Genomic DNA, 27,109 nt, shown 5'->3' on the forward strand with positions numbered 1-27,109 from the left:
ATATAATGGTCAATTATTAATAATAATAAAATAAGTAATAAATGAGCATACAAATATTATATTACCTTGCTGGGGCATTTCAACGTATTGAACACCTTCCGAACGCCAATTGCAGAAATGTTTGCACGGACTGTCATTGTGATGCGGTCGGAATATGATTGCTTCCGAATCCGTCAGAAATTCAGACCCTTGTTGCAAAAAACTGGGAATCGGTGGCGGCGGAAGTCGAAGGATCATATCCGGCGGTGGACCCAAAGTGCATGAAGCACAATTTGAATTATTAATTAATGCTGTCATATCCATTCCCGACATCTATAAAATGAAAATATTTATAGTTTACTCATTTTTATAAACATGCATGAAAAATAATTACAAAAATAATTAAGAAGAGAAAACGAACGATTTTTTATGATAAAATAAAAATCTTTACTGTAAATAATAAATTATGAGCAATTAAAACAATGACTGATTGTAAAAAGAATTAATGGTAAATTATTGTATTTTATTTTATCAGCAAAAATCAATCTAACAAGAACATTTACACCGTTTCAGACGGACGGTCACTGATCTTTCAGAGAATATTTTTTATGAATTTTTGTGAGAAGGTGTCTGAACTGTATTAACACTTTTTCACCAATTCACTCAAAAATATTAATTTTTAGGCACTGAATGAAACCAGAATAAATATTTATAACAACAGCAAGAAGGTTTATTTTTACAAATTTTTCACCATTAATAGAGTTCCTTGTCCGAAGTTACCATTGAATTTCCACAATTTGCCATTGAAGAAAAGCGCACGCGTCGCAATATTGAACGAATATGATGATGCGTGCTCTTCCGCCTTCGTAAGGGTGCGCATGCCAAATTTATTAGTCATCCACTAGTCATACAAACTTTTGAATTTTTTGTAATTTGTGCAGATATTTTTTCATCAACTAGTAGCATTTTGAGTAAGAAAGACAACATTTTTTCTAAAAGACACAAATTTTCTACAATATAGTTTAGTTTTTTGACAAAACGGGAAATTTTAAATCAAATAGTTGAATTTTCAACCAAATAAATGAATTTTCTATTGAAAAAAGACGAACTTTAAACGACCCAAAACCAAAAAACATAAATTCTCAAAGAAAAACGTAATATTCCATGTTTCAACTAAAAAATATTTCAATTTTAAGTCAAAATAAGTTAAATTCAGAAAAAAAGATTTTTAAACAAAATAGTTCAATTTTAACCGAATTGTTGAATTGTCAAAGAATAAAATCATTTTTATCAAATAAATGAGTTCTCAATCAAGCAGATGAAATTCCGACGGAGAATGTTAATTTTGTATACAAAATGTAAGTTTTTAACTAAATATATGAAATTTTAAATAAGAAAAATCCATTTTTATCAAGAACTGGAAGAGTTAAATTTTTAGTTTAAAAAATTAATTTTAAAACGAAAAAAAAAACGAATTTTCAACCAAAAAATGACTATACCCATAGAAAAAATTTGCAAACATCTTTTAAACTGCAATTCGAATTATTCCTAATAAATTCTACAATCTTTCAAAATAAAAAATTAAATTAAAATCTTTTTGTTTTTTTTCTCCATATTTTTAGAAATCTGTTGAAATTTTTTGAAGTTTTCTTTAAAAATGTATGCTTCGAAGTAGAAAATCCTTCATAATTTGTATAAGAATTCTAAGAAAATTTGTTATTCTCTGGAAAACTTTCAACATTCTGGAAAATCTTAATGTTTTTGTTTCAAACTTTTTGAAATATTTTCAAATTTTTAATCATTCATATAAATTTCTAAACCATCTAAATATCATTCAAAATGATGGTCTTTATCCAAAAATTATACAAATCTGCATAATTAGAAAAATTGCCTTAAAATTTTCCGGATTCTTTTTAAAATTTTTAGAAATTATCAGAATTATTTTAAAATTATATTAATTATTCAAAAATAGAAAATCCTAAAAAAATTTCCCAGAGATCTTATGAGAATTATTCTATTTATTTCTTAATTTCAATCCCACTTAAATCTTGATTATAGTAAAAAATTATTTAAATCAAAAAATATTTCGGGTATGATCGCTTTTTATTTGAAATTGTACACTTGTGCAGTTTTGAACTCAGCATCTCTTTTTTGATTTTTTACCTATTTCGCGCCTGGATGAATGCAACCGTAGATACCGTATTGTAATTTATATTATTTAATAAATATACCAAATGTCTTATTTATTAAAATTTAAGAATGTCTAAAATACTAAAAATACAGAACAGAATTATATATCTTCCTAATAATTTAACGACACTTTTATCTCTGCTTTTATTTCGCACGGACTTAGAGTGTCTGGATCAGAGGAGACTACGCTGTCCACCAATGAGAAACCGGAATCATATCCACTCTCCATTCCAGCGACTCTAGGCAGGCCTGTCCTGTTTGCATATTTTTTTCGTCTGTCAGTTACCACACACATACCTGTCAAAAAATGTACATTCACAGAAAAGCATTAAACAATTTTTAATTTACAAATAAAAGGCGGAAAAACTGTGCTGCATTTTTCCAAGTGACCTTGGACCCAAATCGAGTTTGAAGGTGAAGCAATACCGTCTTTTATGCGGTCTCTTCCTTTCCGAGACATAACCTTGAATTTAATGAATTCTCGATTTCGTGGTATTTTACTCAGCATCCCAGTTTTCAACTTTGAAACAAGTTGTCCTTTATTTTCTAGTTTATAGTCTGTAAAATTTTATACGAAACTTGTGCAGTGCTCTATAATCAAGTGAAAAGTGTCTCGTTTTGAACAGGTTAAATGAAGCTTTGACTTATATATATTATATATGAAATTTCTTTTCTGGAATCGCTTAGATGGCTGTGTCGATAAACGAAATCTGTGAAAACACAAAGTTGGCGAGAGAAATGGCTTTAACGGGGAATTACGATACGTCTGGAGTTTATTATCAAGGAGTAGTTCAACAAATACATAGGTTATTAGCCAGCATTGTGGATGTAACTCGAAAAGCAAAGTGGCAACAAGTGCAGCACCAAATTGTGCAGGAATTCGAAAAGGTCAAAGCCACTTCGAATACTTTGCAACTTTTTAAAGTGGATTCCCATACAGAGCGATTGCTAGGTAAATAGGGTCCTAAGTTCTTACATTTTCTTTTGAATTTCGAACTGAGTACCGTTTTTGAATTCCTGGCGGCACCAAGCAACTTTTTTGTCCCACGAACAATTTTTCCAGTTATGGGCCATCCGTAAACTGCGTTACAAATTTTGGGGTTTCTCTACCTCCCCCCTTCTCGGAAATGAACGTAGCCGTTATCTAAAGACGGATTTTACGTTGATAGGTTCTTGTGAATAAAATTAAGATTGGTAACTTTCTGAATTTAATACGAAACACTCTAAATTCATAAGATTTCAAGTCGAAATATATTGCATTTTTAACAAAATAGTGACATTTTTGACCAAAAGAGATTTTCTCCCCAATGAGGTAAATTACCAACATATAAAGACAAATTAAAAAAAAAAAAACAATGATTTTTAACCAAAAGGTTGCATTGACAATCAAATAGATGAAGTTCCCATTAAAAGAAACGAGTTTTCCAAAAAATGTTTAAAGATTAACCAAATAGTAATTTTTTTAAGCCAAAAAGACGAATTTTTTCGAATACAGTTTAACTTTTAATAATAAAAGTTTTTTTTTCAACAAAGGGCAACGCCTTTTCTACCATGAAAGAAAGAATTTTTAATTCAGAAGGTTCAATTTTTGATACCATAGTTGAATTTTCGACCCATATGATGACTGACAAAACAGTCAAGTTTTCCAATAATAATTCGATTTTTAATGAAATAGTTGAATTTTCAGCATACAAAGATGCATTTTCAAGCAAATGGTCGAATTTTCGAACAAATATGATTAAAATTCAATCAAATATTTGAATTTTCAAAGCAGAAAGTAAGATCTTTTAGTAGATAGTTAAATTTCCATAAAAAAGTTCATATTTAACCAAGAAAGATCACTTTACTAACATGAAGTATGCATGTTTAACACTTTAGTTTTGAGGCTAAAGAGTCGAATGTTTTAGAAAGCAGTGGACTTTTCTACCAAATAGTTAATATTTTAACTTATGCATGTACAGGATAAACTGCTAAACAAAAATGGAATAGTTAAATTTTCATATAGCAACTCTATCAAAAAAGTAACTTTGAAAAAAAAACAAAGAACTTTGAAGAAAATTATTAAATTTTCTACGAAAGAGATGTTTTTGACCAAGAAGATTAAAATTCCAAAGTAAATAATTTAAATTAATTCTCTATTAAAATTGTATAAAAAAGACGATTTTTCAAATAATAACAAAAAAATTAATTTTCAACAATTTTGATAAATTTTCAAACAAAAAGATGAATTTCCGAACAAGAAGATTTAAATTCTAAAGTAAATAATTTAAATTAATTCTCTATTAAAGTTCTATAAAAAATGTGTTTTTTCATCTTATCCAATATACAGGATAAAGTTTTAACCAAATATGGAATAGTTATATTTTCAGATAACAAAAAAATAATTCGTAACGAAAAAAAAAAATTTCAACAATTTTAATAAATTTCCAAAGAAAAAGATGAATTTTCGAATAATAATAAAAAATTTTTACTAATAAATACGCATATACAATAGACAACATAAAGTTTCAACCAAAAATGGAATAGTTAATTTTTAGATAACAACTCTGATACAAAAAAATAACTTTGAACAACAACAAAAACAATACAGAAAAAGATAAATTTTAGACCAAGAAGCTTGAAAGTCTAAAGTAAATAATTTAGATTAATTCTCTTTTAAAGTTCTGCAAAAAAATACGATTTTCCGACTCATCCAATACACAGGATATAGTTTTAACCAAATATAGAATATTTAAATTTTCAGATGACAAAAAAATTAATTTTCAACAATTTCGATAAATTTTCAAACAAAAAGATGAATTTCCGAAGAGTATTATATTTTTACTATAAAATACGAATATACAATACAGAATATAAAGTTTCAACCAAAAATGGAATAGTTACATTTTTAGATAACAACTTTGATAAAAACATAACTTTGAACAACAGCAGAAAGCAATACAGAAAAAGATGAATTTTAGACCAAGAAGCTTAAAATTCTAAAGTAAATAATTTAAATTAATTCTCTATTAAAGTTCTATAAAAAAGATGTTTTTTTCATTTTATCCAATATACAGGATAAAGTTTACCAAATATGGAGTAGTTATATTTTCAGATATCAAAAAAATAATTTGTAACGAAAAAAAATGAATTTTTAACAATGTTGTTAAATTATCAAACCAAAAGATGAATTTTCGAACAAGAAGATTAATTCTAAAGCCAAAAAGACGAATTATCTACAAAAAAGTCGAATTGTTAACTAATAAATATGATTTTTCAATCAAAAAGTTTAGTCTTCAGCCAATGAAGATAAATCTCAAAGAAGCATGTAACAGTTGATATTTCAACCAAACAATTACAGTTTTAACAAAAAAAGGTCTATTTGCAACTACGAACATTAAATTTCGACCTAAAAAGATCAATTTTCAACAAAATGTATGAGTTTTCATTCCAAAAAGTTGTACTTTCATCTGCAAAAGATAAATTTTTAACCAAAAATTGAATATTTTAGTGGTCAGTTAAAAAGTTTATTTCCAAGCAAACATAAAGCTGTTAAAAATGCATTTTTAATAAAGTAGTTGCATTTTAGATGAAAGAATGACGTTTTGGCAATATAGTTGCATTTTCAACCACAAAAAATAAAATTTTAACCAAACGAGATTAATTTCGAAACAAAAATATAATAGTAGTCTCTTCAATATAAAAAATGAACTTTCAGCAAAATATATAGTTCGTTTTTCTTATAGGGTTCAAGTTTAAAACGTTATCTCAGTTCTTAACGTTATTTCAACTTATAACCCCCCCCCCCTTTCCAACTGGTAACGTAGTTTGTGGAAAGTACCGAATGATTTTACTGCTACACCGATTATTTCGAATGATTACCATAATCTTATTTAAATTGCAGGCACATCTTGTTTATCGTATGAGGAACCAACTCGTGACCCTGCACTGTGGTCTTGTGGAACTTCCAGTGCGTGGGGTCAACCTGCACCTCCTCGGGATCCTGACGTTTGGCCACCATTAACACCTTCAGAACAGAAGTAATATTCTCTCAATTTTTTTGCCTACCCCGCCCCCCTTAAATTTGAAAAATCACCTATAATTAATACTTTTCACCCAATTCCCCCCTTTTTTACCAGGTTCCGATTTATTTTTTAAGAATCGCAAAAGAAATTCAAGACATTAGAAACCTTTGAAAGGAATTCGTTTCTTTTAATGATACTTATTTAAATATTTTCTAAATGATTTATTTGCTAATTTTGATGATTTGAACGACATTTTCGGAATCGAAGAAATCGCTAACAATTCAATCGGGAAAACAAATCCAAACAATAAATCAATTCTGTAGTTGCAAATAAAAAAAAACATGTTTATAGAGATAAAATGAAAAAATTTTCTAAAAATGGGGGAAATAATTGAATTTTTCACGAAAATGGAAACAAAATGATGAAAATCCAAAATAATATGCAAAAAAGTATATATTAGGACCTTTTAATAAAATATATTTCTTTTAGAGCTTATTGTTATACGGCTTGCTTTTACTTGTTAGCAAACTGCATATTTAAAGAAATTGTTATTTGTATTATTTTTGTGAATAATTTTTTTTAGCTGACATTAAATGTTTTTTTTTTTAATCTGAGAGCTTTCAAAGGATAAAAATACATTAGAAACAAATTTAATCGACAAAGCAAACCGAAAACGTAGGGTTTTCAAATAGCCATTTTTTCAAATTATTTATCTATAGCTTACTTAGAAAAATACTTTAAACGCATTTCAATCTTTGATATTTTTGCATTTCTTTTCTGATGTATTTTATCACTAGAAAGTGCAAATATTTTTAGAACATTCTTTAAAGCGACCATAAAGAAATTTTTAAACACAAAAATGACTAAAAAAACTTTCTAAAGAAAAGGCGCAACTGTTAGAGGTCACTTTTGTTCAATATTCGTGAGATACCCCTATGATAAATAGTTTTTAATAATAAATGAAATCCCCTTTTACTTCCATTTTTGCAGTAAAAACCCCTATTTTTTAACTAAAATTAAAGTACTGAATCGCTATGATCTTTGATAGAGAGATTAGTTTTTTAATTTAAAATTCTTTTGAAACTTCAGAAACCCAAGGCCTCAGAGAATTCAGCAAAAGATGCAGCAAAATCGTACAGGTCTTCGGAAACCGACCGGTCCTCCTGGCAAAAAGTCAGATACTAAAAGTGCTGGTAAAAAAGATGATAAAAAAACAAACAAAAAAGACGACACAAACAAGGTGGGCCTTTATTCAAAAAAACGTGTGGAAGCAAGTGAATTATAATTTCATAACATTAACAGAGATCTTTTTATTTCAATTCGAAGCTTAGATTACACGTTTACCTTTTTTTTCCAGGACAAATCAGAGTCAGAGAAAACAGATGTAGAAGTTGAGGACCGAAAGTTCGAGCCAGCTGGAAATGATAAGGATCTTGTGGATGTACTTGGTAAATTTGCTTACTTTATATCATCGTTTACAAATGTATATATGTCCTGGGTAATTAGGAAAATTTTGGCTTTGGTTAAAAGCCTACAGAATTAGCTACTCCTGTGTTACCTTTTCTCTAAATTCCTCGATTATTTAGGAATTCTTTTGAAATATTTCTGGGCATTTCTGAAGATTCCGATTCATTTTTAATAGATTTCAATAATTTGGATGAATTTTTAAGATTTTAGGGTATTTTTAAAACCTCTCAGGCATTTTCAGGAGCTTTTAATTTGAAATGTTTAGGGGATTTTAAACGATTTTAAGGAATATTTTATTAATTTAATTAATTTGAAAGCATTTTAAGGCGTTTGAAATATTTTAGGATAAATACTTTTTTTGAAGATGTCAATGATTTTAAGGGATTTAAAAACTATCGATCTATTTTAATGCATTTTTCAGGATTCTAGGAAGTATCATGGAATCTCACGGGAGTTTGTAATGTTTTAGTGTTTTTCTAAGAATTTATTCGCGAGAAGTGGGTATTTTATAGATTTTCAAAGGATTTTAAATATTTTAAGGAATCTTAAAAGATTCCTAGAAATTTTTAATTAATTTCAATCATTTGAACGGGTTTTAAAGCGGTTAAAATATTTTAGAATAAAGAATTTTTTTAAATTTCGAAAGATATCGAACGATTTTACAGAAACTGTAATGTTTCATGATATTTCCATAGATTTCACGGGATGTTATACAATTTCCAAGGATTTCAATTATTGTAATGGTGTTTTAGAGCTCTCAGGATATTTTAATAAATTTTCCAGGATTTCAGGAAATATTGCCAGATTTCATAGTATTTCACAAGAATTTAATAATATTTTAATGGATTATAAGAATTTATTCAAGATAAGTGAGGAATTTTATATGGTTACAATGATTTTAAGAGTTTTTAAATTAGCTTTGGGAATTCACCCTGAATTCTTATTAATTTATTCTGAATTCTGATCAATTTTTTCTGAATTTTTTAATTCACTTTAATTCTTATAAACTTACTTAATTCAATGGATTTTTTTAAGCTTTAAAAGTTTTTATTTGACATATGCAGAGAATTAGTTGATAAACTTATCAAAGGATGCAAAATATTTTAAGATATAAAATTTTTAATTTGTTCAAATTTTCATGAGCTTCAAAAAATGTCATGGGATTTTAAAATTATTAAAAAGTTTCTAGATGTTTTTGGCTATTTAAAAAAATTACAACAAACATTTTAATTGATTTAAGTAATTTAATGGGATTTCAAAGGATTTTAAATATTTAAGAGTATCGTAAAATAATCCCAGACGGTTTAAAAAATTTCTCAAAAAAACATCAATTGATTTTTTAAATTGTAGGAAAATCTAAAGGATTTCCAGTAATGTTTTATTTGTTTGAATAGTTTTGAGAGATTTTAAAGTTGGAAATATTTTAGAATATTTTAAAATATTCCAAGGCATTTGCAAGTGATTTAAATAATTTCAAGGGATTTACAAGGGTTTTAATAATTTTAAGAAATTACAAAAAATTTGCATGCGTTTTTGAAAAATGTCCTAGAATTTCGGAAGATATGGGATGATTTTGCAAGATTTTAGAGCTTTGGAGATATCTTAACAGATTCCAAGTCTTTTTATAAAATTACCGTGAATTTTAATTATTTTAACGGATTGTAAAAGCAATCGAGGTACATTTTCCAGGCTATAAAAAATATCATCAGAGTTCATGTAATTTCACAGGATTTTATAAAATTTTATGGATTTCGAAGAATTTATTCGCAAGAAGTTCGTCCTCAATTCTTCTCAATTCTTTTGCATTTTTCTAAATTCATGTAATTTTAAACATACATAATTTGACGAATTTTTCATATTTTCGAATTGTTTTGAATTCACTTGATTGTTTTTAAAATTTTAAATTTTTTTAAAGAATTGCATTAGATTCGTCTAGTCCACCAGAAATTCATCTGAATACACTCAAATTCTACTGAAATAAATGTATTTTATTTCATTTACAAAAAATGTTTCCAATTCTTTTAAATTGGTTTGTAGTAATTTGTTAGTTTTTTGTCAGAAATTATTAGGGTTTCAAAGATTTTAAGAGATTTGAATTTTTTTGGAATTCACCCAGAATTCTTATTAATTTACCTTGAATTCTTTGATACTCTTTGGAAATCTCTGGAGTTTTTTTTAATAAATTAAAATTCATCTAAATTTACTGAATTCTACTTAATTCAGTGGATTTTTTCGAATTTTTAAATTTTGTTATGTAATTGATTGTGAGGTCTTGACCTCACCTTGAATGCTTAGGCATTTTATAAAATTCATTTGAATTCTATTGCACTTTTCTAAACTCATTTCAAAGTTACTGAATTCAGAGAAGTTTTTTTTCTTCATATTTTTAAATTGTTCTCCATTTATTAAAATTTTTTTTCATTCACCTTGAATTTCAATTAATTATATCGAATTCTTCTCGTTCATCTTAAATTTTTCTAAATTCATTCCAATTTTAGGGAAATAAATGCAATTTTGTATTTAAAAAATGTTTTCCAATCCATTTGAATTCTTTTGGACTTAACTTGAATCGCTTTGAAGCATTAACAATTTATCCTGAGTTTGATACCTCTTGAGCGCGAAAAACGCACCGTTTAGTCCCTATATTTTATCCCATAGGAACTGTGAGGCCTGAATGTAGCATGCTTTCAGATTTAAAAAATTTTTTGTTTGTTTTATATTACGTTGATTGTTTAAAATTAATAGTTTATTATATTATATATTAATAGTATAATTTAAAATAGTTTTCACGTAGTCGTTTGCAATCGTTAGAGAATGGATAAAATTGGTTGAATAAACAATTTTTATTAAATATTTTAATTAATTTTATCAGCAACCATCTTGTCTTCTTCAAATTATACTTAGCCTTCAAAATGTTTCCTGTCGCAATAAATAAGTCATATCTTTAATTAACAAAAAACTTCAGGTTCAATAAAAATGGTTAAAATTGTATTCACAAGTAAATAAAAGTTGTGTAGTTTTTAATGGATCAAAGTTGTGACAACTAATATGCAATTAATTTTAATGAATATTAATTTAAAACTCTAAATGAATTCGACTTCAAGCAAGAATTCCAATGTCATATTTAACATTGCTTGTAAAAAAGGGACTTATCAATTTAAAATGTAGTTCCAGTCCAGAGACAGAAGGACAGGTCATGGAACAAAGTATACTTTCAAGATGAAAAGATTCTTGCTTATAAAATAATTTTAAAAATATGATCAAAATTATATATTCAACAAATTTGATTGCTTGTCTAACAATTGCAAATCGCTTCGTAAGAAAGCTTTCAAATTATACTAGTTTAATTTATTTTAATTTCAAACTTGAAATGAATTATAAAATAACGTAAAACTCATTCTATGTCCTAATTTAAAGTTTTTCTAAATATCTAAATCGATCCAAGAATTTAAAGAAGTTACAGGGTGGCCGCTGGACCGGGAATTTTATGAGACAAGAAAAAACTGTGAAATGACCGTGAATTTTTTTTTGAGCGGGAAATTTACAAATTTTTAGAACAAAAAATCCTTCCAACTTTGATTTTAACCGTTTTTTAAATAATTAGTTTAATTTTGATCTTTTTCAATTATGATATCATTCAGTTTAGAATGCATAATTCGAAAACCTTTCACTTAGAAAATTTTCCATTTGAGATTTTTAATTTTTAAGCATACATTTCAATATGAGAATTTTAAAATGCAGCTTTAGACTTCAACAATTAATAGAGGCGTTTGAAATCGAAGATTTTTGGCAATAAAAGCAGTTTTAGTTGATCAACTGTGAATATAAATCAATGAATGATTTTTTTAAAATTTGAATTACGCTTGAAGATTTAGAAAGTAAATAATAATTGATTGTAGAAGATGATTCGGAATCAGATTACAAACTTAGAATGTCAAGATTTTCACTTGAAAAATTAAATCGTTTCAAATGGAAAGTTTTATCAGTTAAAAAAATGTGAACGCCCTACTGAAACTTTATAAACTATTTTTAATTTTGAATTAACTTCAAAGTAATATATTTATGATTAAAGGCTTTTATTAAATTTCAAATATTATTTTAGTCTAAAATATAACATTTTTAAACCATGCATTTTAAAATTTTTCGATTAAAAAAAAAATTAATATTCAGAAATATCTGACTTAACTTAAAGTCAGTAATTATAAATTAAGTATTCAAAACTAAACTTTGAACCTTACAATTTTAATTGTCCTATTTAACCAAATTTAATGTTTTGTTAATTTATTGGAAATGGGAATTTTCAAATTTAAATAAATTCCGAGCTGGAACAGGGATTTTTTAAAAAGAATTCATTCTAATTCGAAGCTGAAACGGAATATTTTCGAAGAAAAAATTAAAATTATGAATTGAAACGGGGAATTTTACAGAAAAATTCTAATTCTTAGTTGAAACGGAAATTTTTCTAAAAGTATTAGGATTCCGGGCTTGAACAAGGAATTTTCAGTTTTGATCAATTTTTAGTTAAAGTGGAATTTATATAAGAGAATAACAATCACAATAGATACATGATTTTTTTAAACAAAATTATAATTCTGGGTTGAAAAAAGGTCTTTTCGAACAAACGTTAAATTATGAATTGAAACAGGGAATTTTCAATTTTTAACCAATTCTGATCTGGAATTAGAATTTAAAATTATGTGGAATGATATCATTTTTTCTAATTAATTGATTGATTCTTCAATTTAGCGCATTAAAAATAATAACTTAGATTTCTATTTTTAGAATTAATTCTGAATCTTTGAATTCATTCATTCTTAAAAGTAAAAATTTCTAAATTATGAAGTTCTTTTGCATTTAATTTAAAATTGTTCAGTTAAATAGTATTAGTAGCTTCGATATCTTACGTTTAAATTATTAATCATTTGAATACAAAGTTGTTGAATGAAACAACTTTTAAACTTCAATTTTCAAAGTTTAAAATTCAAGAGCATTACTTTGAGTGCTTTATTTTGAAGTTCATTTCTTATTACTTCGAATAGAACAATTTTTAGATTTATTTTTCGATTTTTTAAATATCATTGACCGGGAAATGACCGGGAATTTTTTTCTTTAAATAAAATGGCCATCCTGAATTACTCGTGTTTTAACTTCCTGAATAAACCAGGGATTTATTAGGGAAGATGTAATACTCGATTGTAAGATTTTTCTTAACTCCCGTTTTATCTAATTCCTTCGTTTTTTTTTGCCAAAGCCTTAATTTGCCCAATTACCTACGACATATAAATATTAGGAAGGAAGTGAAGCATGTAATGCTTTCATTGCATTCTAGAGAGAGATATTGTACAAAAAAATCCAAATATTCGCTGGGATGATATTGCTGATCTCCATGAAGCCAAGAGACTACTCGAAGAAGCTGTTGTCCTCCCAATGTGGATGCCGGAATTTTTCAAGGCATGTCAATTTTATAAAAAGAATTTAATATTTTTTACCGTCCCTTTTTGCGAACAGTTGACCACTCGGCATTCAAGTTTACGTCAGATTTCAATATTTCAAAAAATGTTAAACAATGATTTCAAAAGTATTTGAAGAATTCTGAACTATTTCAAAGATTTCACGAAGGACTGTACACTAGATTTCAAGAGTAATTTGGACGTTGGAAAAAAGTTTGTTTTTCAATTTTTACTTCAAATATAAAAATAGATAACCATGCTTTTAATATTTAAAATATTTACTAAAAAAACAAACACATGCGGGCAATTTTGTTCTCTCGCAATTTAAAAATGGAAATAAAAAATTAATATTAATACATCATTTTGGCATTTTATAGCGTCTATTATCTAAACTAATAGAAAAAAAGCAAGGGCAATATTTTTGATAATTTTTTGCAAAGAAAATCTAGTCCTTTCAAGTCCTTCAAAATTATAAGCTTAATTTTTGCAATTAAATTATTCTTCCTTAAAATAACCGATTTTCGGTGAAAAACTCTAACATACCATATTCTTGTTAAAATATTATTAATATTAACAATTGTAGTTATATACTAAAAATACTAAAATAACAGCACTAAAAATTATTTAAGATTTTAAATCTTTTAAAAAACGCGAGCATAATCAAAAGTTATTTTTAAAAAATTGATCTTTGAAATTAAAGGATTTTTTTATAAAAGGTACCGATCAGCAACTCGACAGCTAAATCGAAATTTAATGAGTGAATGATAATCTCGAAAATGTTGCAATTTTTTAAATTGAAAATACAAATTTTCGACGATATTTTCGACGATATCGATATTTCTCGTAAAATTTTTATAAGATTATAATTCTAGTTCAAAATGTAATGATTTTTTGTTTTAAAATACTCATTTTCGATGTAAAGCAAAAAAAAACTGTTAAAAAATTTTGCATCTTTAAAATCTAATGATTTTTTAACACAAATTTAGATTTCCGACACAAAACAATAACACAGTCGGAAATTTTTTCAAATTTGTAAATTTTATTATGGTAAACAAAAATCATTGGATGTAATTCTAATAATTGTGGGTTAAAAATATTAAATACAAACATAAACTAAAGTGGTAGAAAATGGCGAATAGTCTTTGCAATATTTTTTAAATAGAAATACATATAGTTACACCACTTTTGTTTAGACAGGATTACTAATTTTTTGTTTAATTTTCTCCGAAATAAAGTATTCAACCCACATTTTTGTAACATGTAGCTAAATTACAATTCAGTAAAATAATAACAAGTTCCTCCCTTCCAACTCAATAAAAATGTATATAAAAAAAGGAAATGACCACATTAAATTCAGAAAAAAATTGAAAATAAAAATTCGTCCCTTAAACAGAATAAAATTGTTAATTTAGATTATTCTTCTGTCTTTTCTCAGGGAATAAGAAGGCCCTGGAAAGGTGTTTTAATGGTTGGACCACCTGGTACTGGAAAAACAATGCTTGCAAAAGCCGTAGCAACCGAGTGCGGAACCACTTTCTTTAACGTTTCGTCTTCTACTTTAACTTCTAAATATAGGGGCGAGTCTGAAAAGCTAGTGCGACTTCTGTTTGAGATGGCTAGATTTTATGCACCCAGTACAATTTTCATTGATGAAATCGACTCGCTGTGTTCTAGAAGAGGTTCTGAATCCGAACACGAGGCTTCAAGGAGAGTCAAATCCGAACTTCTCGTGCAAATGGACGGAATAAGTTCGAATAGGTACAGAAAGTGCTTTTGAAATCATTTTAAAATGCGCCAGGCGAAGATAATTCCTAACAAAAATGTTTTATTTTCAGTGACGATCCGAGTAAAGTAGTTATGGTTCTTGCTGCGACGAATTTTCCTTGGGATATAGATGAGGCACTCAGGAGGCGATTAGAAAAAAGAATATACATTCCATTACCTAATGGTAAGTAATTTAAGCGTTTTTAGCTAAAGGAACATCCATTAATTACCTTACGATAATTTTCGAAATTTTACCCCTCCCCCATCCTCTTCTTACGTTAGATTTTATAACTTTTGCTCAATGTATGAATAAAATATCGATTATTTTCATGGTAAACGATATTTCAAAAGACTTGAAATATTTCCAGTGATATGGAAATATTTTAACCGATTTTTTACAGTAAATTAATTTCCAAAGCTTCTTAGTAATTTGATGAAATCTCAAGAAATTTCAAAAGATTTGAAGAGTTTGAAAAATTAACTAGTATAGTTTTAGAGCAACGGAACACTAGGGAGTTTAATTAGATTTCCAAAAATGTTTGTATTTTACTGAATTTTAAAAGATTGCAAGAGATGTCAAATGGTGTCGACGAATTTCTAGAGATTTTAAGAAATTTAATATGACTTAAAAAAATTTCAGAGAATTTGAAAGCATGTGCAATTATTTAAAAGGATTATTAGAGATTTAATAAGGTTTCGATGCTTTCACAGGATTTCAAAGAATTTTAAGAGATTTCCAAAGATTCCAAAGTATGTCCATTGTGCATGAATTTTAGAGGATTTCGTAAGATAACAAAAGATTTAACAGAATTTTAAAGGGTTTCCGAATAATATTATAAAAGATTGGAAGAGATTTCGCGAAATTTCAATGTCTTTTTAAGTATTTTAATATATTATGAGGGACTTTTGTAGATTGAGAAATGCTTTAACTGGTTTTAAATATTTCGATGTATTTTAAAGGGTTTTCAAAGACTACAAAGGATCTCATAAGGTTTCGAAATATCTCACGTAATTTAAAAAATTTTAACCGAATTTCAGAAGTTCTAAGGGAATTTTAATGTATCATCAAAATGTTTAATGAATTTTAATGTAATGTTTGTGATATCAAGAGATTCGGAAAGATTCTCACGGCTTTTAAAAATTCTAATCAATTTTAAAGGCATTTTCAAGGGATCTCGTAAGATTTCAAAATATTTCACGGAATTTGATGTATTTTAACCGATTCCAAGGATTGTCTTAGTTTTTATAGAGGTTTAAAAAGTAAGTTACGGGATTTCAAATAATTTGAAAGAATTTTATTTTAAGGATTCAAGGGAATTTAGAAAGATTTACGAAGGTTGAAAAGGATTTTAACGGATTATAAGAGATATAAAGGATTTTTAGTGATGTAAAAAGATTTAACGGAATTTCAAAAGACTTGATGTATTTTTGGTATAATCTGAGGGATTTCAAGAGAGGGCCAGAGAGATTCCCACGTATTTTAAAGACTCAAATAAATTTTAAAGGCATTTCAAAGGATCTCATATGATTTCAAAATATATTAAGAATTTTAGCCGATTTTTAGAGATTTCAAACTGATTTTAAAGGTTTATAATGGATTTTCATGGGATTTTAAAGGTTTTAAGAGATATAAAAGGGTTTTGATGATTTAACAAGATTTCAGAAGATTTGGCGGAATTTAAGAGGATTCTATGATATTTCGAAAAACTTGAATGGCCTACAAAAAAATTTATTGGATTTTAGTTTATTCTCAGGAATGCCAAGAGATTCGGAAAGATTCCCAAGTATTTTAAAGAGTTAAATGAATTTGAAAGGGATCTATTTCGATTTCGAAATATTTTACTTATTTTAACAGATTTTTAGAGATTTTAAGAGATTTGCACGGATTTTAAAGGATCTTAAGGGATCTTAAAGATTTTACACATTTTTCAAATTGTTTTAAGAGCTTTTAAGGTAAGTCACGGGATTTCAAACGATTTTTTATATTTTAAAGGATTTTAAAGGATATCAGGGTGGCCACTTTTTTTATAAATTTTGGTCTGGACGGAATGTGGATAAGCATCAGCAAACCTTTTTGCAAGAAATCTATTGACTTTGAATCATATAATAAGTAGGATAAGAAAATTATTGTTTAATTTTAGTTAAATTAAAAAAAAATTGAAACAATAATCTATATTTTCGAATTGAAAGCATCTGAAATTAAACCAAGAATTTTTGAACAATTTAATTAGAACAAGGCGTTGAATTGTGTAATTTTTAACTTGAAGCGCTAAAAATTAAACCATTTTTTTATTTGAATAATCATGAAATTGAATAATTTTAGATTAAAATTTCGAAAATAGAACAATTTAAAAACGTTAAAAGTTGAATATTTTCAGATTGGAATTTTAGAAATTGGATCATTTAAAGTTCACAGGAATTGAAATTGTGTTATTTATCATTAAAATGAATAAATAATAAATAATACAATTCAAAGCGATTAAAATTTGACGATTTTAAATTGAAAACCTAATTGAATCTTTCAAAGTCAAAGCTTCTGAAATTCTAGAATTTTAAATTTTTGTTACATAACAAAATTATAATTTAACATAAAGGCTGATAAGGCAATATGTCTCAAGTGAAAAAATGAATTAAATCATTCTACATTTTTTTTAAACAAATAGTAATTTTGAATGGGAAACATAAAACATTTTAAACATTTATATTTCAGAACGTTGAAACATAAACGAATGGGAATTTATTTTAAGAGTGAAAAAATGTAGTCTCCAAAAATCGTAATATTGGAACTTTTTTTATACTCAAACCCTTAAAAATTGTAAATATTTAAAGTAAATGTAAATCGCTCACAAATAATTATTTTTAAATTACTAATTATACACAACAAAATTCAACCAATTTAATATTTATTGTAACACTATAACCTATGAAAAGGGAAAACTAAAAATTTGTTTAAATCTTCAACTAAAAATCGGACAAATATAAGATATTACATTGAATATTAAAAAAAAAAAAAATATTTAAAAACAAAATTGCTGTAATATGATTCAAAATTTTGAAATTGTACAATTTTAAGTTTTTCAATTCAAGATCGCTTTGTGTTTACTTCTAAAATTATTAAATTCAAAACTGACTATTCAGGCTTTTAATAAAAAATTTTGAAATATCTACTATCGGAATTGTGCTAGCATTTGAAATATTTGAATTTGAAACTACAAGATTGTGAAATTAAAAATTCGAAACCTTTAAAAATTAATTCAAGAAAAATCTTTAGTTTCATGACCTCAAAGATTAATCTGTTTTAAAATTGCAAATTCAAAAATATAATTTGAATTCATATTATAGAAATTTTGATTTCTTTACTAAAAAATGTGATTCGTGTAAAAAGTCATTGTCGTTTTCACCGTTTAAAATTGCAGAATTTTAAATATTGAAAGAAATGTTGTGAATCTTTAATCTTTCATTATTGTAATATTTCTCTTTCGGTTTCATAGCGGTTTTCTCCCTGTGGAATTTTTGTCTGGCTTTCTTCAGGGTGAGAGGCCACCTTGAAAAGTAAAGGGTTTTTATGAGATTTTTAAGATTTAAGCGATTTCAAGGGTTTTAACTAATTTCGAAGGGAGTTTATATTTATTGGACTATGTAGTATGAAACATTGCATAATAAAAGTTAATACAATAAATAAGGATATATTGTTTATAATAATATAGAAGTTATTTTGAACAGTAAAACATATGTCAATTAGTATATTTAAAAAATATAATTAGAAAGATGAAATTTACGTCATAAAGGCTTGGGACCCCCCCTCCCATAGGGTTTTTCAGCCCCCCCCCCCCAAACTTACGTAATTAATTGATACTCCATAAACAAGAATCAGGAACTTGAGATTTTGAAATCGGTTTCTCTTATCTAGATGAAGGAAGAGAAGCTCTACTGAAAATAAATCTTCGAGAAGTAAAAGTTGATGATTCAGTGAATTTGAAACAAATTGCGAGTAAACTTGCTGGTTATTCAGGGGCTGATATTACAAATGTTTGCAGGTTTGTGTATCTCTTTAATGTTTTTATAGTTGTAGAGAATTCCTGTTGAAATTACTTTTAGTTTTAAATTTAATATTCAAATTTCATTGGTTATCAGAGATGCCTCTATGATGGTGATGCGGAAAAAAATTGCGGGTTTGAAACCCGACCAGATAAGACAGTTACCAAAAGAGGAACTGGATTTGCCAGTTTCTGCAGAGGATTTCGACGAAGCGGTGGAGCGGTGCAATAAAAGCGTTTCACAAGAAGATTTGGAAAAATATGAAAAGTGGATGGGCGAATTCGGATCGTCTTGATACTGTCGCTTCCACATTGAAGGAATATATCAATGCATTTTCCTAATGGCCTTAAAGAGAGAATGTGTTACATTTATGCATGGAATGTTAGAAGAAAATTCAAATTGAGAGTAATATTTTAGAATGTAGGGTGAAACTTAACGTGTTCGGGCTATATTTATTTTTTATTATAAATATATTAATATACTGATAATTTTACACTTTATCTCATACAAAGTCCTTTTCCTCTTTTTGTATATCCTTTAGGTCATAACTTGTTTCAAGCTTAAGAAGAGATATTTTGTATTTAAAACTTGAAAACATCAGATAAGCAAGTAGAAAATCTTGCAAGAAAATCTTTTTGATTCATAGTGAGTCTAATATACTGTCATCAATTAAAATAATAAAAACCCACAAGTCTGAAAAATCGCATTTGTATTAATTTGTAAATTAATATCAGTTTTATTCCAATTTTTAAGACACTTAAAAAATATCGGGTAATTAAATATTGAGAATCTAATTGCAAAATTAATGCAAAGGTGTAAGAATACACGTCGTGGTGATGAACTAACTTTAATTCAAAGGCCGTTCGATATGGGATTTACGAACATTTTGTGGTAATCTATAATATCACGAATATTTTAAGATAAAAAAAATCCATTTATGTTTAATAGGATGTCTACTCGTCGTGAATTGTCAGAGAATTATTATATACCTGGAAAATCCTGAAAATGCCAGGACATTTTTTCGAGAGTGTGCTTAAATTTAAAAAGAAATGATATAAAATGAAATAACAGTGTTTTTTATTCCTTAAAGTAGCTTTGTATTACTGGATTTAACTATCCAGTTGAAAATTTGTTTTCGCATGGATATTATTATTTTTTTCATGAAAAATTTAACTATTCTCTTTATGGTTGAAAATTTATCCTTTTTAGTTGAAGATTCAACACTTTGGTTAAAAATTATTTTCTCTCTGAACCAAAAATTCGTTTTTTTCTGTTTTTTTTAGGGGTTGAATATAAATGTTTTTTAATTAAAATTAACATTATGTTTGTTTGAAATATCATCTATTATATTTTTCATTGAGTATTCATCTTTTTATGTTAAAAATGCGACTACTTGATTCAAAGTTAAACTCTTGTTAAAATTAATTTGATGTTGAAGATTTATAATTTTAATTGAAAACTCATTTTCTTGGTCAAAAATTAAACCTATTATGTCGAAAATTCGTTCTTTTTTGTTTATAATTGATTTTATAACTGCAAATTTAATCATTTTAGTTTAAAATTGAACTGTTTTGTCGCAAAATTGTTTTCGTTTTGGTCACAAACTTATGTCTTTATTTAAAAATTCAAATATTGTGGCAGTAAATTCGTTTTTTCGATCCAAAATGCAACTGTTTGTTTTAAAATTAATCAACCTTGGTTGATTTTTTTATCTAAATTTAAATCTTGTATGGTTCAAATACTTTTGAACTATTAAATTTGTCATTGAGAATTCAGCTGTTTTTAATTTGAAATATACATTTTTTGTGCTTGAAATGTCAATTATTGAATTTGTTGTTGAGGATTAATCTCTTTGATTTAAGATTCATACTTGGTTAAACAAAAGAGCTCCTCTGTAAAAATGTACTTCTTTTTTTAATGTTCATAATTTTAGTTCAAAATTCTTTTGTTTAAATTAAAAACTTTAATATTGTAGAGTACATTTTTTGTGGTTGAAATATCAATTATTGCATTTGTTGTTGAGAATTAATTTCTTTGATTTAAAATTCATATTTCGTTGAAAAATGAGCTCCTCTGTGAAAATTCACTTATTTTTTTCCATAATATTAGTTAAAAGTCATTTTGGTTAAAAATATAACTATATGATTGAAAATTTGTTTTAATCTACTTTGGATTTGAATTTTTTTCAAGTGAAAATTCAACTATTTGATTAAAAATTCATATATCTTGTTAAAAATGAAAATCTCCTTATTTCCCTGGTTTTAAAGGGTTTCAAATATAAATTATACATTTGAGAACTCAATAAATTTGATGCAATGTGTTAAATTGAATAAATTATTTTTTAGATGGAATTTGCATTTATCTAAAATATCAATTTACGATATTATTGATGAAGATTTCAAATTCAATAATAAACGATTTAAATTCAATCAAAAAATATTATTTTATACAACAAATTTTTAATTAAATTATGTATATCAGCTGCATTTTTCGTCTATTCTTCTCACTTTAAATGTAATTCTTTTACTGTAATTAAAATAAAAATGCAGCAAATTACGATTAAAATCGTAGTAAATTGTGCTTATAATGTTCAAATGCAAGACGAAGTGTACAGAGAAATTCTCGATTAGTATACGAATTTGGCCTTATGTGAACTGAATTAATAAAACCCAATAAGGAACTTCAACTATTTTTGTTTGAAAGTAAATTTTCTTAGTCGTAAAGTCGATTATCATATTTATTTCGTAAACATTTAGTTATTTTGTTAAAATTGCAACTATTTTGTAATAAATTATGTTGTGTTAAAAATTAATTTTTTTATCTGAAAAAATAACTATTGTATTTGTAGTAAAAAATGTATCCTTCATACGTTTCAAATTCAACTATTTGATAGCATTTTTTGGTGTTGAACATTAATCTTTTTGGTTAAAAAAAACATCTTTTTGATTCTACGATTCTACTTACGGTTGAAAACATATCTTTTTTATGGAAAGAACTTTGGGATGTAAATATTCTTAATTTAACGTATGTGAAACAACAAATTAGAATTTGTCAGGATAATCGTATTTTATCGACTGATTTCGAAACGCCATTCTTTGTACAATGCTGAATAAATATATTTTTTAGTTGAAAATTCAACTCTTTCCTTAAAAAATCGTATTTTTGGGTGGAAAATTAATCTTCTTTATGGACAACTTATCTATATGTATTTGGTAGAGGATATTTGGTGAAATATTGGTTTTTTGCAATTTAAAGGTAATTTTTCAACGAAAAACTAACTAAAAAATATGTTGTTGAAAGTTTAATTATTTTGTTAAGTCCTTTTTATTGAAAATTCATTTTTTTGTTGTAAGAAGGGCCATCTTCCTTGCTCGGAAATTTATCTTGCTTGGTTAAAAACTAACCTTATGTTAAAAATTCAACTCTAGAACGAAGAAATTCGCCTTTTTGGACTGAAAATTTCATTATTTGGTTAAAAGTTTAACAATTGTGTTAACAATTTGTCTCTTTTGCTTGAAAGTTCAAATTTGCCGATTAATGCAACTGTTTAATTGAAAATAAACTCTTTCTAAAATTCATTTTTGCATATAGAAAAGCCAACGATTTTGCTGTAAATTCGTTGTTTGTTTTTGGTTAGAAATTAAGTTTTTTATCTGAAAATTTAACTATTCCATTTTTGGTTCACAAGTAATCCTTTATTAGACGAATATTAAAATATTTGATAGAAAAATTGTTGTTTTTTTTTGGGTAGAAAATTAATCCTGTTTTTTTGAAAATTCATATTTTTTGTTCAGGATTCAAGTATTTTATTAAGAAAATGCAACTTTTTTGGTGGATTTATATTATTTTTGGTTTGAAAATTCAACGATTTGATCGAAAATTCATATTTTGTGGCAGAAAAGTCTTTAAAATTTAATAATTTTGTTAAAAGTTTAACTATTTAATTTAATATTCATTTATTTTGCTTGAAATATTAACTGTTTGGTTGTTAATACAATTGTGAATTTTATTCTTAAATCTTAGGAATTTAAAGCGTTGCATAATGAATTTAATATGGTATAAAATGGTACACAATAGTCCAAAATTACTAACCAAGTTTATGGACGGCTCTATACCCATATAGTATATTTTGTGAAGAACTGCTCCATGATATTTAAATTAGCAGTTTAAAAATTCCCGCCTTCTGGGTTCAGAGCGTTCGGAGTAATGCGCCAAATTTCGTGAATTTCCGGAAACGCCATTATCTCCAATTATCTCGTCGGACGCTGTACGCATCACAGAGAAAATCCCCAATAAATGATTGAAAATGTTTCTAGAATCACTTTTTCAGGCTTATTTACTCAAATCGCGTTAATATTTACATTTTTATGGGTCGAAATATTTGAAAAATTAATCTATCGTTGCAATGAAAGTGCACCTCACGGTTTCGCATTGAAAACTAGCCTTGTTGCAGTTTATGATTAGGGCATTTGACGTTAGTTCGATATGGCGGTGTTTTTTTAGTGGATGCGTGTGAAAAGTTTTCGCGTTTATAAATTTTTCTATCGATAGTGACCGTGTTTTTGACAATATATAATGGAAGCAGGTGCGAGTACCGGTACTCGCACGACGCGATTTATGATGGAAGGTGTCGGCGCTCGAGTGATTCGTGGACCAGAATGGAAATGGGGAAAACAGGTTAGGATTTAGGTTAACTATTTAAACACTTGACGTTTAATAGTATTTTCTTGTCTAATCGTTTCTTATTTTTCAATGACAGTCATTTAAGTGATTATTAACTTTACCTGCGTAATTTTGTCAACGTTTTTCTCTGACAGTTCTCTCTTGGCTAAATATGATAGACAAAAATAAAGGAAAAAATTCAATTGATAATTTACACTTCTCGATTTGTCTCTCTTGTCTGAACAACGCATCTTTCCACCCTTTGCCCGGAATATAAGAATTATCTCAATTTCGAAGTGAAATATCTTTGTTTTGAAATATTTATTTTTCATGTTTTGCAATTTGAATGCATCAGAATAGAACATCTTGATATGAATTAAATATTGTTTACATGCGGTTTTCTGGATATAATCGTGCTATTTGTCAGAAAGAGTTAAAATTATGTAAACGTATCTCTTATATTAATGTTTTTTTTTAAGTCTTCAAATATTACGTGAGTCGATTTTACAAAATTTTCAGAAAATATACGGTTTTTCTTGAAATATTCACTCCAGTAAATGATGGAGACACATAATCCAGATCTCTGTTTCTATTTGCTTTAGTGTTTTGGAGCAAAATGCATTTTTGGAAAATAAGTATTGATAATTCATAAATTGAGAAGGTTATTTTTGTAAACCAACCTCTGATTGTAATTTATTTTATCAGGACGGAGGAGAAGGCCATGTGGGGACAGTAAGAAATTTCGAGTCTCCTGAAGAAGTCGTCGTAGTTTGGGATAACGGAACAGCAGCTAATTATCGTTGTTCAGGAGCCTTTGATTTGCGGATTTTAGATTCTGCTCCAACAGGTGTTAAGCATGACGGGACGATGTGTGATACTTGTCGTCAGCAACCCATTTTTGGGATTCGTTGGAAGTGCGCTGAATGCGGGAATTATGATCTCTGCTCCATATGCTATCATGGAGACAAACATCACTTAAGACATCGATTTTATCGAATCGCAACTCCTGGGAGTGAAAGAGTGCTTCTGGAGCCTCGAAGAAAAAGCAAAAAGGTAAGATAACCTTTGGACTTTAGAATTATTATCACCATGCTATCCAGTGATGTAGTCCTAAAAAAAATTGGCCTGGCGGTACTTTCATAAGCTTGAGACTTGCTCTTAAACTTAGAAATTGAATTCTTGCAAATTCCCTGAAAATTAGCAAAAATATTTTGAAAAATTATTGAAAATTTTTGTGAAGGTGGCAGAGAAAATTATGAAAATGATTTCAATGTTCTTGGAAATTCATGGAAATTATTCTGAATTTATTAATATTCAAATGAAGTAGTAAATATTGATCAAGTTTGGAGTAAATACTGAACCTTCTCAGCAGGTGCTTTTGTTCATAAAAAGGCAAAAATTACAAAATTAAAAAAGAGTTTTATTTTATAATCTACAAGTTTTGACAATTTCACGTATATGCAATTTGTCTGGAAAATGAAATTTTACAGAAAACATATTTTAATCCTCCGCTTATATCTCATCATCTCTTCTGAAAGGAGGGAAAAAATTATCTTGATACGATTGTCATTCTCAATTATATCAAAGTATATTTTTTAATGTTTTAAATTGATCAGGGTGGTCGCTAGAGGGGATTTTTTTGAGACCCGAAATTTATTTTTTGACTGAGTTTTACCAATTTTAGAAGAAAAATCTGTCCAAGTTCGATTTTAACAATTTAAAAAATTTTAAGTATCACAAACTGAACAATAATTGATTTGTAAAGACGATTCTAAATCCTTTCAAAATTAAAGATTTTCCAGAGTTGAAAGTTAAAAATTAAACTGGTTCAGTTCAAAAGCCTTAAAAAATTAAAGGTGGTTTTAAATGTTAAGATTTTAATTGTTCAATTAAAAAAAAAGATTAATTTGTGGTTGAAATTGTTTAATTTTTATGTATAAATAACAATTAAACATTTATTATTTATTAATATTTCAAATAACTTAAACGAAGTGTGTATTCCGACAAAATATGGCTATTCGTACCGAAATCCTGGTGCTAATACCTATGGCTTAATTTAATATATAGAATTTCTGAAAATAGAACCTATTTAAGACGAAATGTAAATTTGTGCAGATTCTTAATAAAAAATGTATAAGTTTTTTAAGAATTTTGAAAGGCTTCAAAAGAATAAAAATATTTTCGTAAGATTGCTCGGAAATATGAAAATCATTTTTTATTTCGAAAAATTCTTTGAAATTCGAATCATTTTAAAAGATATTCAGAAGTTTTAAAAGACCCCTAATAATGATTTTAAATTTGAAAAAATTTGAAACAACATGTAGATTTTTTAAGACTTCGAAATAAAATGTCGAAGCTTTTTAAGGATATCTAAATTATTTAAATTTAAAATCATTCACCTTCTAATGTAAAAATTTTTAAGTTTAAAAAAACTTAATCGTTCAAGTTTTAATTTTGTTAGCTTAAAATTGGTTAAAATAATATGATTTAAAAAATTTAATTTATTAATTGATTTTTCGATTTAGAACATTAAAAATGTTGACATGGTTTGATATTTTTGGAACTGAATCTTTAAATTCTGTAATTTATAAAAGTAAAAAATTCTAAATTTTTCAGTTACAATGCATTTAGTTAAAAGTTGTTCAATTGAAAAGTTTTAGTACTTTCCATTTTATAGATGTAAATTATTGAGGTCCCGGAACCTAGAATTACAACATTGTCATATTGATGTGGGCACTATGCCATAATTTAGTGCTTATTTAGTGGTAATTTATGCTGTGGAAAAAAAATGTTGTGCCCGGTACCTTTGGCCAAAAACATATAGTAATGCTAGCTTCAGCTGAAGCCACTACTCCGGTATGCGAAACTCGGAAACTATTAGTGGTATCAAATTCTCTTTTGCACAGGAATTTAGTGCTAATTAAGTGCTCTGGATTTATGCCTTGCAAAAAATCCGAGCACTTTTTTTTACCAAAAACGTGTAGTAATGCTGGCTTCAGGTGACTCTGGTATGCGAAACTCGGAAACTATTAGTGGTATCAAGATCTGCTTTGCGCAGGAATTTAGTGCTAATTAAGTGCTAATATATTCTGCAAAAACTAAATTTTGTGCCCGGTAATTTTGATTAAAAACATGTAGTAATGCTAGCTTCAGGTGACTCTGGTATACGAAACTCGGAAACTATTAGTGGTATCAAGATCAGCTTTCGGCAGGAATTTAGTGCTAATTAAGTGCTCTGGATTTATGCCTTGCAAAAAATCCGGGCACTTTTTTTTACCAAAAACGGGTAGTAGTGCTGGCTTCAGGTGTCTCTGCTATGCGAAACTCGGAAAATATTAGTGATATCAAATGCTCCTTTGTGCAGGAATTTAGTGCTAATTAAGTGCTATGGATTTATGCCTTGCAAAAAATCCGGGCACTTTCTTTTTACCAAAAACGTGTAGTAGTGCTGGTTTCAGGTAACTCTGGTATGCGAAACTCGGAAACTATTAGTGGTATCAAATTCTCCTGTGCGCAGGAATTTAGTGCTAAGTAAGTGCTCTGGATTTGTGCTGT

General features: G+C 27.3%; 3 protein-coding genes across 4 annotated transcripts in view; 2 read left to right on the forward strand and 1 right to left on the reverse strand.

The window, feature by feature from the left end:
• LOC117179707 overlaps positions 1–770 on the reverse strand; it is a 15,323-nt gene extending 14,553 nt beyond the window's left edge. Inside the window, exons 1-2 of the mRNA XM_033371743.1 lie at positions 731–770; positions 37–312 (exon numbers count right to left, since the gene is read on the reverse strand). Coding sequence (XP_033227634.1) covers positions 37–312; positions 731–733 — 279 coding nt within the window. The 5' untranslated portion in view covers positions 734–770. The remainder of the gene's footprint in view (positions 1–36; positions 313–730) is intronic.
• Positions 771–2,429: 1,659 nt separating this feature from the next.
• Positions 2,430–19,598, forward strand: LOC117179983 (katanin p60 ATPase-containing subunit A-like 1). Of its 2 annotated transcripts, none has more exons than XM_033372249.1 (10): positions 2,430–2,583; positions 2,857–3,121; positions 6,053–6,188; positions 7,263–7,443; positions 7,531–7,621; positions 12,970–13,091; positions 14,526–14,848; positions 14,926–15,038; positions 18,765–18,891; positions 18,989–19,598. In XM_033372249.1, the coding sequence occupies exons 2-10, from the start codon at positions 2,857–2,859 to the stop codon at positions 19,185–19,187; spliced, it is 1,557 nt and encodes a 518-aa protein (XP_033228140.1). In that variant the 5' UTR covers positions 2,430–2,583; the 3' UTR covers positions 19,188–19,598. The 2 variants fall into 2 exon arrangements, with proteins under 2 accessions (XP_033228140.1, XP_033228142.1); XM_033372251.1 differs by having other exon boundaries at positions 7,263–7,413.
• A 3,679-nt stretch (positions 19,599–23,277) lies between these two features.
• LOC117180591 (E3 ubiquitin-protein ligase MIB1-like) overlaps positions 23,278–27,109 on the forward strand; it is a 191,450-nt gene continuing 187,618 nt past the window's right edge. The window contains exons 1-2 of the mRNA XM_033373084.1: positions 23,278–23,569; positions 24,260–24,607. Of these exons, the coding sequence (XP_033228975.1) occupies positions 23,468–23,569; positions 24,260–24,607 (450 nt within the window). The 5' untranslated portion in view covers positions 23,278–23,467. The remainder of the gene's footprint in view (positions 23,570–24,259; positions 24,608–27,109) is intronic.

Source organism: Belonocnema kinseyi, chromosome 9, assembly GCF_010883055.1.
Source record: "Belonocnema kinseyi isolate 2016_QV_RU_SX_M_011 chromosome 9, B_treatae_v1, whole genome shotgun sequence".
In the NCBI taxonomy this organism is placed as follows: Eukaryota; Metazoa; Arthropoda; class Insecta; order Hymenoptera; family Cynipidae; genus Belonocnema; species Belonocnema kinseyi.